General features: G+C 53.5%; 1 protein-coding gene across 2 annotated transcripts in view; it reads right to left on the reverse strand.

Annotated features, from left to right (window-relative positions):
• RAB37 (RAB37, member RAS oncogene family) overlaps positions 1 to 16,522 on the reverse strand; it is a 57,232-nt gene extending 40,710 nt beyond the window's left edge. For both annotated transcript variants that reach the window (XM_070060354.2, XM_070060353.2), the window contains exon 1: positions 16,167 to 16,522. In XM_070060354.2, the coding sequence (XP_069916455.2) occupies positions 16,167 to 16,238 (72 nt within the window). In that variant the 5' untranslated portion in view covers positions 16,239 to 16,522. The remainder of the gene's footprint in view (positions 1 to 16,166) is intronic.
• Between the last annotated feature and the right edge of the window lie 2,803 nt (positions 16,523 to 19,325).

Below are 19,325 nucleotides of genomic sequence, written 5' to 3' on the forward strand. Positions count from 1 at the left end.
GGCGCTGTCGCAGGTGACAGCTTAATCCACTGTGCCACAAAGCCAGCCCCACTTTGAACGTGCTCAATGATAAGATGTGGGATGCAGGTGACACGCCTGTATGATGTGTGCAAAGCTGTCACATGTCATTAAGGGCAGGAAAACACCTGTGTGTCCACAGAAGAAGTGGAACATTCCAGTACCTCTGGTGCCACTTAACTTATTACCGGCTTTTTTTTTTTTTTTTCCTGGCACGCACAGAGGAGTGTGTATAAGGTGTCTGCAGGGCCCATCCCAGTCCCTGGTCCCTTCATGCTAATTAGCAAAACCACCAGGCGAGATGCCTGTGCTGTGTCGAGAGGACAAGCCTCTGCAGCTCTCCTAACGTTAGTGTTGTTGTCTCCCCTGCAGAGCCCAGGTGAGCGTGTGTGTTATTTAAGGGTCGGATGAGTGCTTTGCCTCCCTGGGAGCAGCCCCAAGGCCCTCCCTGGCTGGCGTTCTCACCCCTGTCCCGGAGGCGGAGGGCTCTGTCACGAAGAAGCAGCAGGTCACAGCCTCTGGCCTCAGCCACACGGCCCGGGGATCGTCTGAGTCACCGGCCAGAGTTGCAAAGCTCAGACAGAGCACTCATTTCAAAACTGCATGGGGTTCTTGCAAGAATTAATAAGCCACAAAAGCAGAAGGCTGAAGCCCCAGAGATGTGGCGTCCTTGTCTGGAAACTTCCTGCTGTCTGGTGAAGGTGGACCAGGGCAGAGGCAGGTGGGCGGGCAGCCGTGGGGGTGCAGGGGAAGTGGAGGGGATGGCAGCCGGGGACCGCGTGGCACCCGTCAATCTCGCTTACTGTCCCGGGCCGGGTTCGGAGGGAGGACAGCCTGGGGGTGCAGCCGCTGGCTCCTCTGCTGCTGGGGCCCGGCTGATGGGGACTCCGTGTGCTCGGCTCAGTCCGTCCGAGCAGGTCTTCCATCTGCGGTGTGAACGGATGTCCCCACCGGTAAGGACCCTGCTTCCGTGTTTGTGCTGGGCCAGGCTGAGACGGTTGCCGTAGAATTCCAGGAGGTCAATGACAGAAGGGACCCGGGGGGCGTATGGCCCACGCCTTCCTGTCCTTGAGGATCCTAGGGGTCGGGAGGGACTTGCCAGTGTGGAAATCAAGGTCTCGGATGAAGCTCCTGGCTCCGGGCTTTGGCCTGGCCCAGCTCTGGCCTTGGCAGCCATCTGGGGAGTGAACCAGCGGATGGAAGCTGGTAGCTTTGGGATCCGCAAGGAGAGAAGGCCCGCACTTCCCGGAATGGAGAGTCCCTGCCCGCACTTCCGGGAACGAAAAGTCCTTGCCAAGGTCCCCGCGGGTGCCTAAAGGTCAACCAATGAGGATCAGACCCACCTTAACCTTTAACCCCCATGCCCTGAATCTATAAAAGGGGCCCTCCCAGCCTCTGACGCGCGACTTCTGTTGGGACCGGGGAACCTCGCCCGGGAGCGGAATCCCAATAGAAACTTGTGAATTAATTGATTCATCTTACTGGGAATATTTGTTATGTGCCAGACACCTTGCAGATGGTGCCGAAACCTGGGAGCTGAGGGTGCGCGCCTCCCCTTTCCGGGTTCGAGGCCCCCTCGCTCCCTGAACCTGTCCGGTGCCCCAGGCTGACTACAGACCACGCCCGACCAACTGCAGTAACTCCTCCCCTGCTCTCCCTCCCTCCTCTGGGTTGGCCCAGTCTCTGCGATCTCCGGCATGCCGCCCGTTCCCGGCTTAGCCTCCCAGCGGCTGTGGCCTTAACTAAGTTCACCAAACTGGGTCCTCACTCCCCCTGGGGGCAGCGATTCTGGCCTCTCATTTCATTTCCCAGTCCGCTCCTGACATCATAAAAAAAAAAAAAAAAACACAACAACAACAACAACAACTAAAAAGGGTGGAGGATGGTCCAGAGACCCCCATTAGAGACCTTGTAAGATCGCTTTCCAGGTCTCTAACACTCAGGAAGAGGCAGCTGCACAGGCACAACAGGCCAGGATGCAGAAAAAGGTTACCCTCCAGACTCAGGCCCTGGTGTTAGCCCTGCGGCCGGCAGAGGGAAGAGGGGTCAAGGGCAACCAGCCCCCTGGGGCATGCTTCACGTGTGGACGAGAGGGACACTGGGCTTGAGCACGCCCCAACCCTCGCACACCCACCCGGCCATGCCCCACGTGTGGCCAGCCGGGCCACTGGAAGAGCGACTGCCCAGGGGAGGCCCGACTCCTGTGCCTCTGTGCGGAAGTCCGACTCCCCGAGAGGACTCCACGCTACAACTGCTGGGGATGGTCGAGGACTGACGGAGCACAGACTCGGGGACCCCTATCACCCTCGCCGAGCCCAGGGTAATGCTCCAGGTAGTAGGTAAGTCCACAGAATTCCTGGTGGATACGGGGACTACCTATTCTGTCCTGCCGGCCTATGCGGGCCCACTCCTGCCCTCTTCAATTTCTGTAATGGGGATCGATGGGACTCCATCCCACCCTAGGCGCACACCAGACTTGCCTTGTCAATTGGAAGACCACCTGTTCTCCCACTCCTTCCTGGTAATCCCTTCCTGCCCGGTCCCCCTACTGGGACGGGACAGCCTATTCCAGCTGGGCTCCAGTCTCCAGATTCTACCGTAACAACCCTCAGCTGCTCTCCTACTTCCTCTGATCGCTTCTCTAACCTCTCCCATCTCTTCCCCTGATTCATCAAACCCCCCATGGCCAATCTCTCCCATGAAGGTCAACCCTCGGGTATGGGATTTGTCAACACCAGTGGTGGCAACTCACCACCAGCCAGCCCTTATTAAACTCTGGGAGGGCACTCCATACCCTAACCGACCCCAATTCCCCATCTCTGAAACTCACAGACGCGGCCTTAAACCCATCATTGACAGGCTCCTCCAACAAAATCTCCTAATACCCACTAACTCCCCTGTAACACGCCCATACTCCCAGTACGAAACCGTCAGGTGAGTATAGACTGGTCCAAGATCTCCCCCTGGTCAATGCCGCGGTTATCCCTATCCGCCCGGTGGTGCCTAATCCCTATACACCGTTATCACACATTACCCCCAAAGCCTCCCGCTTCACGGTACCGGACGAGAGAACATCACCACAATTCTGATGTTCCTTCGTGGATTACCAGCAATGCAGGTAACCGTCCACCGTGGTGGAGTTCATGGACACGACTGCTTTGGCAACCCCCCGGATCAGAGGTCTGCGTGACACCGACCACTCACTGGGGCCATAGTGACGGGAGGGCACGGGACTTTAATCGATGGCAGGAGGTTGCTAGGGTTAAGGAGGTGCACAAGGACCTGGGAGAAAACTTGTCACCCAGTGGCGACTCTTGCCACCTCTCCCACGGAGACCCGACCCACCTCGCCTCTCGCGCCCTGACTGGCTTTCGTATATCTCTTCTGTCTGCCAGCTCCTCGACTCTTCAGAGAGCTCTCTGGCTGGTGGTTGATGGATCTGTTCCACCCTGTTGCCTTCCTTTACAACCATCGAAGTTCTGACAAATTCTCTACACCTGGACCCATGGATGGGACAACTTTTCCCTTACTTACTAATCTCCCTCACCCAAAAAACCTGCACAGTGCTTCCATCTAACCTCGTCATTACCTCCTGACCACTATCCCCCACCCTTGTTTCAACTCCGCTCTCTGTAATTCCATGACCCCTATAAAGCCGGGAGGTCACTTCCTCCAGTGCGGGAGCTCCCTACTCCACTGTCTACCGCCTAATGCAACTGGGATCTGGATTCCTGTAACTGTCCTCCCAGAGTCTCCTCTCCGCCTCCCCCCCACCCCAGCCGCTCCAAGTCTCGGGGGCGTGGCCTCTCTCCCCAAGTCTCGGGGGCGTGGCCTCTCTCACCAAGTCAAGGGGGCAAGGACTTCTCTTGCATCCATCTGCTCCTCGCTACCCTTGAGTGGGACTTGGGGGCACAGCTGGCCACAGACGGAAAGTGAGGCTGCAGACGGGGGGCGACTGCTGTGACTCCCAGCGCCGCAGACCCCAGCGCTCGCCCCCGTCCCGCCCCTCAGAGTGGCACTGGCTTCCCCAGCGCCCTCATGCCTGCCCCCACCCTACCCCCAGGCTCCGCTGGGTTCTGCCAAACGCAGCATCTGGTACACAGTGGGTGTGGAAACAGGGTAGCTTTTTTTTTTAAAAAAAGGTTTATTTATTTATTTGAAAGAGTCACAGAGAGGCAGAAAGAGAGACAGAGAGAGAGAGAGAGAGAGAGAGAGAGGTCTTTTATCCATTGATTCACTCCCCAGAAGGCCACAATGGCTGGAGCTGTGCTGATCTGAAGCCAGGAGCCAGGAGCCTCCTCTGGGTCTCCCATGTGGGTGCAGGGGCCCAAGGACTTGGGCCATCTTCCACTGCTTTCCCAGGCCATTAGCAGGGAGCTGGATCTGAAGTGGAGCAGCTGGGACTCGAACTAGTGCCCATATGGGATGCCAGTGCTGCAGGCGGCAGCTTTACCTGCTGCGCCAGGTACTTCTCCTGGTCTCCCATGGGGTGCAGGGCCCAAGCACTTGGGCCATCCTCCACTGCACTCCCTGGCCACAGCAGAGAGCTGGCCTGGAAGAGGGGCAACCGGGACAGAATCCGGTGCCCCGACCGGGACTAGAACCCGGTGTGCCGGCGCCGCAAGGCGGAGGATTAGCCTAGTGAGCCGCGGCGCCGGCCTCTGTATCTCTCTAATGAAATACTGCTCAGCCATTAAGGAAAATGAGAGTGAAAATATATTAGACAAAATGCCTGTGATGGAGCTATCATTCTCTCGCTGTCTAGCAATCACTTACCTACCTGCCTCCCTACCTGTCTGTCATCGATCCACCACCCACCAATCTTCTATCACCAACAGTAATCTACATCACCTGTCTACCAGCCATCTATGTACCAGCTACATATCAATCATCTGTCTATATCACCCACTGATCACCTATCTATCCGTCTGGCATATACGTGTACACAACACACATACGTGCACACACATATGTGTACACACACAGGCACACGCACACGCGTGTAAACACACATGTAAACACATACATGTACACACACATATGTGTACACACATCTGTATTCTAGGGTGCGATTCCATTCCTAGCTGAGATATGTGTTGAGGCAGTGAGACACATTTTTGTTTTTCGTCTTCCAGATCATCCACTACTCAGCACCCAGCACTGCTCGAACCACAACCCCAAGCCTCTTTGCCGTTGGCCCAGGGCGGCGCTTAGTCCTCCCGGGTACTACTGAGACCAGACACGATGTGAGGCCAAAAGAAGGAACCTCCGCCCCGGAGAACAGTCTAGAACTGTCACACAGAGCCAGGCTCAGACGGCTCAGGGGTTCAGAAGAGAGCAGGAAAGGCTGTGTCACTCAGGGGGCCAGGTGTGCGTCAGACGGACGGGGCTCCTTGCGTAAAGTCACGAAGGTTTTAGAAACGGTGACCCCAGAGCACTGGGCCAGGCAGGGCCGTGTGTGACGGCGCGGCTCGGCCTGCTGTGAAGCCGGCCCGTGTGGCAGGCTCTCTGCCTCTCTCCTCATCAGCTCCATGTAGCCCTGCCCGTGCCCTCACACCCAGCTAGAAAATTTCAGGTGTCTCCACCCCAGCTGGCCCTGATGCCACTGAGGAGGGGGAAGCCCCTCAGTCCCGGCGAGCTTCACTCCTGGGCCCTCATCCCTGCCCCCAGACCCGCCTCCTTCCTGCCTGAGTGACAGCTGAGCCTTCTATGTCCCTTAGAGGAGAAATTCTACTCCCGGCCAGAGGGGGCGCTCTGGGTCCACAGCCGCTGTGAGCCGATCACGCTGCAGGCTGACATGAGTGCGTTCCCTAAGTCCAGTCATTCAGTCTTCAACGCTAGCCCACCTAATCCACTGGAGCACATGAGAAGGCCACACGCAGGGTCCCCGGTCCCTCCCACCCCACCCCCAACCCCCCAGTTCAGCTGGGACAGTGACAAGATCCGTTCAGTGCTTATCCGCTGACTGCTCACTTCAGGCTTAAAAACATTGAGACCCTGCCTGGCCCAGGATGATCACGGGGACAGCTGCTGTCTTGCGTGACTAGCTGACAGCTTGCGATGCCCCCCTCTTCCTGGGAGAGTTTTCTCTCCCGCCCTTGACCCAGAGGGCTGGGGTGGGACGGACCCCACTCTCAAGGGTGGCCTGGGACCCAAGCTTGAGCCAGCAACGTATGTCCACCCTTCGGCCATGGTGACTGGTTCAGGGATGGTCATGAGACCGCCACAGTCCCCAGTGGGCATTACACCCAGGACTTCTCTTCAAAGTGGGAACTGGGGGGGGGGCTGTGCTGTGGCATGGCGGGTGAAGTAGCCGCCACCTACAAGGCAGGCATCCCATATGGGTGCCAGTTGAGGCCTGGCTGCTCCACTTCCAGTCCAGCTCCCTGCTCACGCTCCTGAAGATGGTCCGAGTGCTTGGGCCCCTGCGCCCTTGTGGGTGACCCGGAAGAAGCTCCTGGCTTCGGCCTGGCCCTGTCCATCGTTGCGGCCACTTGGGGAGTGAACCAGAGGATGGAAGATCTCTTTCTCTGTCTCTCTCTCTCTGAAACTATGGTTTTCAAATAAATAAATGACACTTAAAAAAAGAAAAATCTCAAAGAACTGGGGCTGGTGTTGTGGTGCAGCAGGTTAAGCCACCACTGTGACGGTGGCATCCTGTATGGGCGCTGGTTTGAGACCCAGCTGTTCCACTTCCGATCCCGCTCCCTGCTGTTGTGCGTGGGAAAGCAGCAGAAGATGTCCCAGTACTCGGGCCCCTGCACCCATGTGGGAGACCCAGAAGAAGCTCCTGGCTCCTGGCTTCCTCCTGGCACAGCCCCAGCCGCTGCAGCTATTTGGGGAGTGAACCAACAGATGGAAGATCTCTCTCTCTCTCTCCCTCTCTCTCTCTCCCTCTTTCTCTGTATCTCTGCCTTTCAAACAAACAAACAAACAAAATCTTAAAGAAAAAAGAGAGAGATTGAGAGAAGTCCCTGTGTGGACGTGGTCTGGAGTTGCTGGTGATCACGTGACCCCACGAGGCTCCGCCCATCTGTGAATGCAGGCAGCCACGGGAACAATGCGAGAGACAGTGAGACTGATGTCCCTGTTTGAGTCCCTGGATGAGCTGGGCTGGATGCCAACGGCAAAGCCGGGTTCTCAGGTACAAGAGTGTGAATTCCTCTTCCCTGCTGTGCTTCTTTGGCTTGAGGCGGTAGAGTCGGGTTCCGTCCCCGGCGATCAGAACGGTCCTGAGCACCAGCGTTCACCTTCTGGTCAACGGCAAGTGTGCACTGCGAGTGCTCAGTGCCGCAGAAATCAAACCAGACAACCGACGGGCACGCGCTCTGCGTGTTGCCAAGGCGCCGTTCGAATGCACGACCAAGGACGCACGCTTGGCTCATGGCAGAGCCGGGACGAAAGCCCAGCTGTGGCACCCCAAGCTCAGTCCCTTCTCTGCTAATGAGCTGCCGTTTGCTCTGAGAATGTCAGTGAGCAGGGCGGGGCTGGACCGGCCAGTGAGCCTCCAGGGCACAGGGTGGCCAGGTAGGTGGTGGACAGGATGGCAGTGGCGAGGGCTCCACGGTGTTGCCTTCTTGTGTGTTCATGGAGCGAACCATGCTGCCTGGAGGAGACCTGGCTTAGGGCACGGAGCGGAGGGAGTCCTGCAGGGCCTGGCCATGGAGCTCAGTGGGCTTCCTTGCTGTCTTTGCCACGCCTCTTTGCATGGCCCGGGCCAAGCTGCTCTCCAGGGGCCAGGGCCCTGGCATCTTTGGGCTTGTTTGGATGTTTTTCAGCCCAGACCTCTGGCTGGTGGGGCAGGGGCTCACTGGCAGCTCTGTTCCTGCGTGTCGGGCCCTGGGTGTTTCCTGCTGGCACTGGTCAGCAGTGCGCTGGGGGAAATGCCTTCCTTTCTTGAATGTGGGCTTCAAGGGATGTTTGTCTTGGGGCTCTCCCCGGGGCCAGTGGGTTTTGTGGGTCAGTCAGTTAGGACCCAGCCTTGGAGAGCTGTCGGCCTTGGCCCTGGTCCCCGAGGACCCAGCCTCCCACCACGTGAGGCCCGGGACCTTCGGGGAGTCTCGCTGGGCACCAAGGCCTGTTTTGTCACTTTCTTGGGCTGAGGTCGGCTGTGGCCTGAGTCACCTCTCAGGGCTGTCCTCCGGGATCCACCCTGCTGGCCAGACGGAGCTTTCTAAGTCTGGGGGGAGGGGGTGACTCTTGTCCCCAGCAGACTTTTGGCGAACTGGTTCTCAGGATTCTCAGCCGGAAGCACCAGGTGGCTCGGGGACCGCGTGGAGGGTGGCAGTGGGGTTTAAGGAAATGACCCCGATCAGCTTTTTCTTTCTCCCATGGTTCTCAACCCTGAAACCAGAACGCCTAAGGCCCTGGACAGGCACTGAGTTAGACGGAGGCCTCGGGCGTGGTGGGCGGTGTTCCTGAGAGGAAGCCTCCCCTCCACCTCCTTCCTCCCTCTCCACAACAAGGTCAAGTCCAGGACATTCCCAAGGTCAGACACAAGTGGTCTCTCAAGGATTGCAGGGAATGCAGACTTGGAGAGGACAGAATTGTAGACCGGACCCAAGTCACTGGTAGACACAGCCGAGAGTGGCGGGCAGAGGTCAGGGTGAGAAGATCCAGGCGGAGGACGAGGGGCCCAAGGGGCGGGTGACTGAGGCTCGTGGTGCAGAAGGCGCCGAGGGGGTGGGTGGCAGCTCATGGTGGAGCCACGGCTGCACACGCCAAGCCGATCGCATCACAGAGCTGAGTCCCCGGGCCCTTTTCTTCCCCTGCTTGCCAGGAAATCCCCTGATTACAGCATATCTTGGCATCCAGGGCCGTACGTGAGTTCTGTGGGGTTGATGATCACGAACTGGAGACATGGGGCCCCTCTGGGGTGAGTGAACAAAATGGATCCTACGGAGCTGGGGGCCGCACACTGGACGGCAGTGCTACCCTGCCGTGATGATAACTTGTGGACCCCTTGGCAGAGCCCCTCCTCCCCTCCTGGCTCCGTCTCTCCCCCATCCCCTTCTGGTTTGACCTCAGACAAGTTTCTTACTGTCCCTGTGCCTCAGTGTCCTCATCTGTAAAATGGGATTAGAATGCGGATGCTGTAGGATTCAGTGAATAGCTGTGAAGTGGGTAGAACACTTCAGTGCGGCATAGACTCTGCTACTTGAATGGCCACAGGACCGGCTGTGACCTTGAGCAAGCAACTGCTTTTGCCCTCCATTTCCACGTCTGTAATGTGGAGTTACTAATGACACTTATGGAAAAAGCGTGTGATATGTGTACAGTATCACAGCTGCTGGTTTTTTTGCACATTGCAAAATTCTGCAGAGTATTTTTATCATTTGTTGTAACAGTTTTTGGTCTCACTGGATCCCTCTTGACTAGTACAGAGACAACTTTTAATATTTTTCAGTTCATGACCTCACAAAGCCAGAGAAGGAGGAAGGATCTGGAATAGGCAAAAGCTTGGGACTTCCCCACCCCCACCCCAGAGGCAAGGGGGGCCCTGGGGCTGGTGTGGGTTGAGTCTACACCAGTGGCTTCATTGCTTCCAGGGGTCACACGGCTTCTTGGGGTGAGGCTGGGGAGGGGCTGAAGAGCAGTTGTTGTGTCTGGGGGTGCTGCTCTCTGATTTTCAACACAGTTGCCGGGAGTGGTGTGCACGCAAAACTCCAACAGGGGAGCATGGGAAAAAGGAGAGGAAGGGTTGCTCTGCTTTTAAAAGGCCCTTAACAGGGCCGGTGCTGTGGCGCAGTGGGTTAAAGGCCCAGCCTGCAGCACCAGCATCCCGTATGGGCGCTGGTTCGTGTCCCGGCTGCTCCACTTCCGATCCAGCTCTCTGCTGTGGCCTGGGAAAGCAGTAGAAGATGGCCCAAGTCCTTGGGCCCCTGCACCTGCGTGGGAGACCCTGAAGAAACTCCTGGCTCCTAGCTTCGGATCAGCTCAGCTCTGGCCATTGTGGCCATCTGGGGAGTGAACCAGCGGATGGAAGACCTCTCTCTCTGGCTCTACCTCTCTCTATAACTCTATAACTCAAATACATAAAATAATTCTAGAAGAAAGAAAAAGGTCCATAAGGGTAGACAGAGAACAAGAGAACAAGCAGGTGTGTGTGTGTGTGTGTGTGTGTGTGTTCAAGTACATGTGTGTGTGCATGCATGTTTGTGTGTGTGTTTACCAGGGACAGAGGACTGGGAAGCTGGAGGAAACATGAGCTCAAACTCAGCTCGCTTCCAGACACCTGATTGCAAGCCACAGGTTATTAAATTCCATCTTCCTGTTGATGTGTCAGCGCTGTGGTGAGAGGCAGAGATGCAGAGAAGGGAGGGAGCAGCCTGTGGTGTCGAGGCCTGGGAGGTAGGGGTCACTGGCTGGGAGAATTCGTGCTTTACTGCGTGATCTTCCTTGTACTGCCGTGGTTGGTTCTGGGTAAAGGTGTCCTCATCTGTCGCTTGCTGTCCCCCTTCCTTGCAGACCTCCCACTTGGCTTCAGAAACCCCCTGGGTAGGCAGATGGGAGAGGGTCCAGGGCTGGTCTGAGCTGGGGACTTGGAATGCCCTTGTGCTCTGCAGGTGAGCCGAGGCGCTGTGGGGCCTCTTGTCACTCAGCAGTCTTTAGGGACTAGGAGCATGCTGGGATCAGTTTAGAGCCACTTCGAAGCCCAGTCCCACAACTTCTAGCAAAGTGGGGCTTCCTGCCCCCGAGATGAAAGGAGTCAAAGCTCATGAGAGAAAACATCAGTGCCCAGCACCAGCGCCGTGTTCTCACAAAGCCACAGTAAAGGGAGAACGCCCCAGGGAGGAGAATGACTGAGTCATCCTTGCTTCCTGCTAAGATCATCCCAGAGGGCCGGCCGGTGCCACTCCCAGGGCAGTGCCTGCTCCCGCAACTGGGCAGGACTGGCCAATTAGCCAGAGTCCCAGACGGCCCCAGACATCAGTGATGTAATGCACACTTCATCTACTGAGCTGTAGGCCTTCGGACAGAGAGAGAGAGGAAAACAAGCCAACGGACACAGCCCGCAGGGGAAACCTGGCTTTTCTGGACACTCTCGTTCGTCCCTGAGCTGGGCATGGAGGTCTGGAGGGCAGTGGAGCCGCTGCTCTCACCTGAACTGTAAAATCTCCCTGCCCGTAGGGTACGCGCTTCCCTGTGGACGTGGATTCTTTGGTCACAGGTAGAACGATGGAGGAGAACAGAACAGAGGTACAGCCTTTTCCTGGCTGGTTTGTCTCTCCCTGGCAACCTCTCCTAGCAGGGAGGGGCCATGCTGCTGTGTCCAGCTGAGTGGGGGAGGCAGGTGTGTGCAACTCTGCTTCTCCTTGTAGTTAGCATTAGTCAGAGGCCATGCAAGAGAGAGGTCGGAAGTGTGCTTTCAAACTGAGGGCAGAAGCAGCCCCTTCTCCCAGCGTCCCACCGTGGCATCATCTTGTACCTTTATTCAGGCATTTCTGGGACCACACAATATCCTAGCTGTTGGTGCGTGTGCCTTACAGCCCAAGCTTGTCAAAGGTAACGACCACTTTTTTAGCGTGTGTGTTCTTTAAAATGCCTCCTGTACCTCCTTACGCTTTGGAAAAGGACAACACATTTGCCCCATGAACAGATGAGTCGTGGGGACGACTGGCGGATGGAGAGTCACAGATGAGCAGAAGGTGGGAGGGAGGGGCAAGTGCGAGGGAGCAGGGGGCGTGGTAGAGACCACCTCTGTGCCTTTGCCAGCCACCCCGAAGTGTGAGAGCAGGGTCAGAGGGACTTGGGAGGACAGGGATCTCCCATCCTTGTCTTCCCTTTTATTCATCAGTGGCCAACTCTGGATGCATGATGGACAGCCCACGACTTTCCTCTCCCTGATCTTTCTGAGATGCTGTGGGGGAGGCTGTCCTTGTTGGATGAGTAGCTGTCTGCCCTCTTGGAGCGAGGTTGGCAGGAGGGCGTTCATCAGAGCTCTTGGATGGTGAATTAGGAGCCTCTCAGCTCTGCTTCACAGGCACTGGGGCCAAAACTCGCCCCTCCCTGCTTCTTCTCCCAGAGCTTGGAGTTAGGCTCCACCAGGGCAAGAAGCCAATTATTGGTGTCCCTGAGCCCCTGGCTTGCAGAATTGTCTTTGATGGCCCATGAGGTTGTTCCACTGTCAGGAGAGGCCTGAGAGTTCTCTGAGGCAGACAGCAGCAAGGGTGTTCACCTGTCTAATTATTGAGTTGCATCAAATATTCAGACTTATGAGAACGACCACTCTACAAACTCCAGGCAGGAGATGAGCTCAGTGTTTGCAGGTGATTCCAGCTTTCAGCCCACCCTGCAGGAGTCCTCCAAGAGTTACTTGGGCTCGTCTGGGTCAGGCTGCAACTCTTGCAACCAGCTGAAGAGCAAGTGCTACTCAGTGCCAATGAATTGGTGCACATCGTTCCTCTGAGAGGGTTTTAGTGAGAGGTTTCATCGTGCCCCACCCCTCACCTCTGTTATGTTTTGGATAATAGCTTAGGTATTCTCCAAAGGCCCATGTATTGGGGGCTTGGTCCTCAAAGTCTTACATTGATGCTTAATGGATTAATGTCAATGACTGATGGATCAAAGATGGATCTAATTATGGTGTTTAGGAGGTGGGCCTGGTGAGAGGCCTTTAGGTCATCAGGGGTTAGCCTTGGGGAGGTAGCTCTCACAAGAGGTTGCTTACATAAGCAGAGCTTGGCTTCCCTCTCTCTCTGCTCCATGGCTCTGCATCTGCCCCCCCTTCACATGTTCGGCCATCCATTGCCCTCATCAGACACCAGACCAGGGGGGCACCTGGTCTTGGACTGTGAACCTCCCAAACTGTGAGGCAAAGTAAAACTTCAAGAAGCTCCTTTCAGGTATTTTCGTTATAATAATAAAAGCCTGACCAACATGGCTCCCATAGAGATGAGATATTCACTCTAGGAAATCAGAAGTCATGCTTTTTGTACGGATGGGTCATGGGACTGTGCCTGTGAACTGTGTGTTTCTGAGGTCTCTGTGTGTGAATCTGCTGCTCTTCTCACAAAGCTTTGTCATTTTAGGTGAGATCAAATATGATTCCTACCGAAGTTGCTTCAGAGCCCAAGATGTATGTCCCAATAGCAACCACCATGAATTGAATGTTTCATATATTCCAGAGATTATATATATATGCTTTCCACTGTATTATCTAACAGCCTCACTCAAAAAGCAATAAGCCAGACAGCAGGCATTAACCTGTGGGCTAAGATGCTTGCATCCCATGACAGAAGCTCCCGACTCCAGCTTGGTGCCAGAGCAGACCCAGGAGGCAACAGTGATGGCTCAAGTAACGGGGTTCCCGATACCCTTGTGGAAGACCTGGATTGAGTTCCTGGTTCCCAGCTTCAATCCTGGCCTAGCCCCAGCTTTTGTGGGCATTTTGGGAATGAAACAGTAAATGGGAGCCCTGTCTGTCTGTCTGTCTCTCTCAAATAAATAAATACAACTTAAAAAGCAAGGACTTATGATTATTTTATAGTTCAGAAAGCAAATTTTACAGATGTTGCTCAAAGCCACACAAAGCATTGAATTGTTCCAAGTCTGAGGTTTCATCCACCACACAACAGTATCTCTCTGGCAGCCTTCTTAGACTAGCCCACATAACACTTTGCTGCTCTGTGAAAACACTGGGTGATACTTATCTCTCTCCAGTGGTGAGAAATAAGGGAGGAGAAGGGGGAGGGCATGGGGAAGGGAACACAGGGTTTCTGGGGAGCTGGCAAGGTTCTCCTTCATCTTGGTAGTAGTTGCACCTCTGTTCACTTTGTGCTAACCCATCAAGGGGTACACATAAGACGTAAGCTTCTTTGGGTTTTCAATAAAGCATGAATTTAAAATCTATCGGGGTGGGTGTTTGGCACAGCAGTTGAGTTATGGTTTGGGGGGTCTGCATCCCGTATTGGAGAGCCTTGGCTTGAGTCCTGGCTCCTCTGCTTCTGATCCAGCTTCCTGCTAAGGTGAATCCTTGGAAGCAGAAGGTGATGACTCAGGTGTTTGGGCCCCTGCCAAACACATGGGTGATCCAGATTGAGTTCTGGACTCCTGGTTTCAGCTTGACCCTGGCTTTTGCAGGCATTTGGAGACTGGACCAGTGGATAGAAGATCTCTATCTCTCAAATAAAATAAGAATAAATAAGTGAAAAAAACTACTAGCAACTAAAGTTGGAGGGTATTCCTGCCTCTCTTTCATGGCCAGCACACTTTATTTAATCAACAGGATTTCCTTGGATTTAACTATATAGCAGCTTCAAAATAATAAAGTATGCTCATAGATTGATCATTTAAAGCATACACTCTTAACGTGGATCCCCATAGAAAGTCATGTACAGTCATAAATCAATGTTAGCAGGTGGCTTTCAGTCCTATATGAAGCTGAAAAGGTTCCCTTCCCTAGATTGGGCCCCACAAAGGGTTTAAGTATCGCTCTGAATGTCAAGGTGCACACAACCAGCTTAAGAGACTGAACACTTACCAGCGGCAAAAAACAAAACAAAACAAAACAAAAAAACACATGTCTTAGAATCTGTCAGAACTTGTTGGAACAGGTTCTCCATCTCTCTCTCTGTCTCTCTCTCTCAATTTAGTAGTGATCAATAAACCCAAAGGAAGTGAAAGATTTTATGGGCTACATCCATTTCATGTGTGGGTAATTGAGGTGGAAAAGGCTACTTCCAATCAATCATCTGAAAAACTGAACAGCACATCTTTCAAAATACAGTTATGTCTTTATGAGATAGTTTACACATCTAATAACTACGATGATTTTGTAATTATTTTGCTTTGCTTGCATGTGTTTTCTTCCAGAGTTAGAGTTGCAATATTAAAGAACACAGAACGTATCCCAGTTCACTTCAAGTTGTGGTTGTTAGGAAATGTTCTCCTTTTCTGTACCCTCGGGGTTCAGGGAGCTGGGAGAAGTTGCCTGGCTGTTCAGATCTACAGACCCACTTTCTTCAATAGCCAGGTTTCAGGACCAGCCAGTATGGCACAGAGCTGTGAGTCTAAACTTTACTGTGAACATTTGCTTACAAGGCATTTTGTTAAATTGCAGATTCAGACCCAGAAGATCTGGGATGGGGCCTGAGAGTCTGAGTTCTGAGCAGCTCCCAGGAAATCCCAATGCTGCAGCGGCATGGGCCACACTCTGGTGGGAAGTTTAGCAAGGATCTAGAGAGAAGATTACCAGACTTGGAGTCGTAATTCCTGGGTTTTAGTAGCAGCTGTTCCCCTTACAAGTTTGTTCTCTTGGGCGAGTCACTTTGTCTCTCTGTTCCCTCAAAATGAGCTGTACAGTTGAGGAGGAAGATGGATCAAGCTTGCATTCATAGACTTTTTAGAGTGATATTTTGGTTTAAAAACTTCAAGTTCAAGACCTTGTACAGCCTTGCATATAAACTGGGATTGGCAAAGTAGGGAATATTGGAACTGTAGCAGGAGGGCATGGCCAAGTTAGAAAAAAGGATTAGGAGCTATAAGAATTTCTTATGGCAAATGTAAGGCTTCGATTCTTTCAAACTAGCATATTTTGAATTACAAAGTGTTATCTGGAGAAAGATAGCTAATTTTTCTCAACAACCACTTCAGGAGGAGACCTGCAGCACAGAAAATTGGGTTGCATAAGAAACTCGAATGAGAGAAGCAGCAGATAGGACAGAGCTTTGAAATAAGCAAACACTATCAGGAAGCTGTGAGTGAGTCACAGCTTGAGGGCATCTCTCTGGGGCCACAGGGGAGTCTGGTTAGAAAACAACAGTTCATCTCTGCAGCAGATCATTCCATGTCAGGTACCAGCCAAGCTGGCCATTGCTACCAGATCCAGCCGGCTGGAACTTGTGAGGCGTGGTTGGGAGGATAAACACAGCCCCCTGCAGGGTCGGGGAGAGCCAAGGTCCTGGGGAACGCGGTGAAAGGAACACAAGCAATTTAACTGAATGAACGACGCTCCCGACAACCCCAGCCTATGCGGAGGCCCTTCCCCCAGCGCTTACGCGTCGGTTTTGAGCGGCGAACAGAAAGGGTTCTTCAGGCTCACAGACACAGGCTAGTTTCTCTTTAAGTCCCAAAGCAAAGTCAAGGAACTGAGAGAACTGGCGACGGCGCCCTCTCCCAGCGTTGGGACCGGGCAACGAGATTTTTACCTTGTGCAGAACGTGCTCGTTGAAGTCGGGGCCAGCTCCCCTCTGGTAGGAGTCGGGTCTCTGCAGGTCCATGTCCGGCGTGGAGCTCACTGCTCCCCGCGGTCCCAGCTCTCTGCGTCAGCGCCCACAGCAGCTCGCTCCGGGCTCCGCCGGGTGCCGTTGGCCGGGGTCTGAGCCCCGCGGGCCCGGCCTCATCCGTGTTCAGCACCGGACAGCTCCGCGGCGACCGCGGCGGTTCAGCACCACGGACAGCAGCAAACCCGCTCTGTGCACCTGCGGCGGGAGTTGCTCTCCCAGTGCGGTCTCGTGACTCCAGGACGCTGGGAGGGACCCAGGGCTTGAGTCCAGCCGGTGGTCGGTGCGTATCTTATTCAGGCACCGGACTCCGGAGGCTCGGCGGTCCGGCTGCGGGCTCAGGGCGCTGCGGTCCCGGGAGCCGGCGCTGCTGACTCTCAGTGGAGCAGCATCCCCGTCACCACGCAGCGCGCTCTCTGCCCGCCCGCGAGGGCAGAGACCAAGTCCTGCGGCGCCGCCACGCTCCTCCGGGTCCCCGCACAGTTCCCTCCCCTGTGTGTGAGGCAAACAGCGGCGCTAGCCTGAGGTTGGCAGACACCCGGTCTTAGTTTCCTCAAGTCTTGGAATCGTGCAAAATTCTGCTTGCCTGACTTTCTCGAGGTGAGGAGGGTCTGTATAGACCTTTAATTACCTTCTCTAAGGTGCACAAGAGCCTAAGACATTGAGAGGGAAAGGCTCAGGAGAGACAGACCACAGGCTCAAATCTCAGCTCTGAGGATTATTAGTTGTGTAACCCTGGGTGGAGTTCTTGATTTCTCCTGTGTCCACAAAATGGAAGTAGTAAGAGTCCCTGCTTCATGGAATTGTTCTAAATATAATGATTTAATTCATGTGAAGAGCCTGGAAGAGTGCCTGGGAGGCACTAAGGAAGATTCCAATAAACGCAAGCGGTTGTGTCCTGGGCGGGGAGAGACCCGATGCTAGGCCCCTCTACTGGCACAGCTGCACCACCTGGCATAGGAGAGCATGAGGCTGACCACCTCGGGCAATGGAGGCTGCAACTGTGGCTCAGGGCTTATCCCCGGTGTTCCTAGGGGCTATTACAGCCAGGAGTCAGTGTCAACACAGACAGAAAGAACCACACTTCAGGTTAAAAGAGCACATTTTTCTTTTGGGTTTCACTTCTGTTTTGATTGCGTTGCCTGCACCTGATCACTTATGTTCTCTAGGACTGATTGGTTGCATTTTCTCAAGTGTGAAGTAGGTAGAGCAAGCCATGTGTAGCTCACTGGATTTTTATGAGCAGTAAATGAGACAATGTATGTGAAAAATCAAACTTCATTTATAATGCATTATTACTGGAATATCTAATGTGGAGACACTCAGCGAATATTCGCTCAACAAACAAAGCCAGGACACCCCTGTGTTCGTGTAGATGAGTTTCTTGGTAGGCCTGTGATTTGGTTTCTTAATCTGAGGTGAATAAGCAGACTTCAGGAGACAGTGGGACATTGGAAACCTGAATTTATATTTTTCTGCAGAACAGAGCCATGGATCTCAGTATATTCTCAAAGTTGCCTTTCTTTGGCATACTTTCTTTTTTTATTGAATTTCAATTGACCTCACATTCTATTATGTACTGATTTCTTTTTCTTTTTCTGTTTTTTAAACGATTTATTTATTTATTTGAAATTCAGAGCTACAGAGCAAGAAAGGGAGAGACAGAGAGACAGAGGGAGCTATCTACCATCTGTTGGTTCACTCCCCGGATGGCTGCAATAGCTGGTACTGAGCCAAGCTGAAGCCAGGAGTCAGAAGCTTCTTCCAGATCTCCCAAATGGGTGCAGGGGCCCAAGCACTTGGGCCATCCTCAGCTGCTTTACCAGACACATTAGCAGGGAGCTGGATCAGAAGTGGAGCAGCTGGGACTTGAACTGGCACCTATATGGGGTGCTGGCACTGCAGGCGGTGGCTTAATCTGGTACCTACAGGACTGGCCCCAAAGTCCCTTTCATTCTAAGGCTGAGTAATATTCCATCTTATGGATACATGACCTTTGTTATCCATCCATTCACTGAGGGACACTTGGGTTGCTTCTGCCTTTTGGCCTCTGTGACTCCTGCTACCAGGAACGTGGCAATTGAATTCCTCTTTGAGACCCTCCTTTCAACTCTTTGGAGTAAAAGACCCTGATCTGGAACTGCCGAACCCAGTACTATTTTCTATTTTTAATTTTTGAGGCTACTATCTTACTCAATTTCACTTTATCTCTTTGTTTTATGAATATAGTGTCTTCTCCAATGTCTTTGAGTATTTTAAAATTTCTCTCTGGTTCCTTAAATGATCTCTACTTTGCCTAGGGTCAGTTTTCTTAGTCGTGCTGGCTTTCTCCATCATGTGGCTGTGTTCCACCCCCCCCCCCCACACACACACCTTGGGATACTTGGTTTCCTATTTGTGTTTAGAATGATGTGTTAGGAAGGCTGGCTGGCCAGGGTTTGTAGTGGACTACATGTTTGGCCTAGTGATTAGGGAGTTTGCTGGTAACCTGAGGAAACCCTAAAACTGGAATGATTAGGACTTTATTCTGGAAATACTCACACTTACATAGCTGTCTTAGGACTAGACTTGTAAAGTAAATAAATAAATAAATACCTATTTATTCATTTAAAAGGCAGAGTGACAAAGAGAGGGAGAGATAGAGAGAGAAGGAGATTTTTCATCCATTGGCTTACTCTTCAAATGGCCACAAGAGCCAGGGTAGGCCTGGCCAAAGCCAGGAGCCAGAAACTCCATCCTGGTCTCCTACATGGGTGGCAAGGGCCTTAATACTTGGGCCATCTTCTGCTGCCTTCCCAGGGGCATAAGCGGGAAGCTGGATTAGAAATAGAATAGCAGGGACTTGAACCAGTGCTCTGATAGGGGATGCTGTGTCCCAAGTGGGGTTTAACCCATTGAACCAGACCACTTTATTTGAAAGTCAGAGAGTTACAGAGAAAGGGAGAGAGAGAGAGAGAGCGAGAGTGAGAGAGCGAGAGAGCGAGAGAGAGAGAGAGGGAGAGAGAGAGTCTTCTACCCATTGGCTTACTCCTCAAATGGCTGCATCAGTCAGGGCAGGGCCAGGATGGGATGTAGCCAGGCACC

This window comes from Oryctolagus cuniculus, chromosome 17, assembly GCF_051225735.1.
Source record: "Oryctolagus cuniculus isolate XC-2025 breed Fujian yellow rabbit chromosome 17, ASM5122573v1, whole genome shotgun sequence".
Lineage (NCBI taxonomy): Eukaryota > Metazoa > Chordata > Mammalia > Lagomorpha > Leporidae > Oryctolagus > Oryctolagus cuniculus.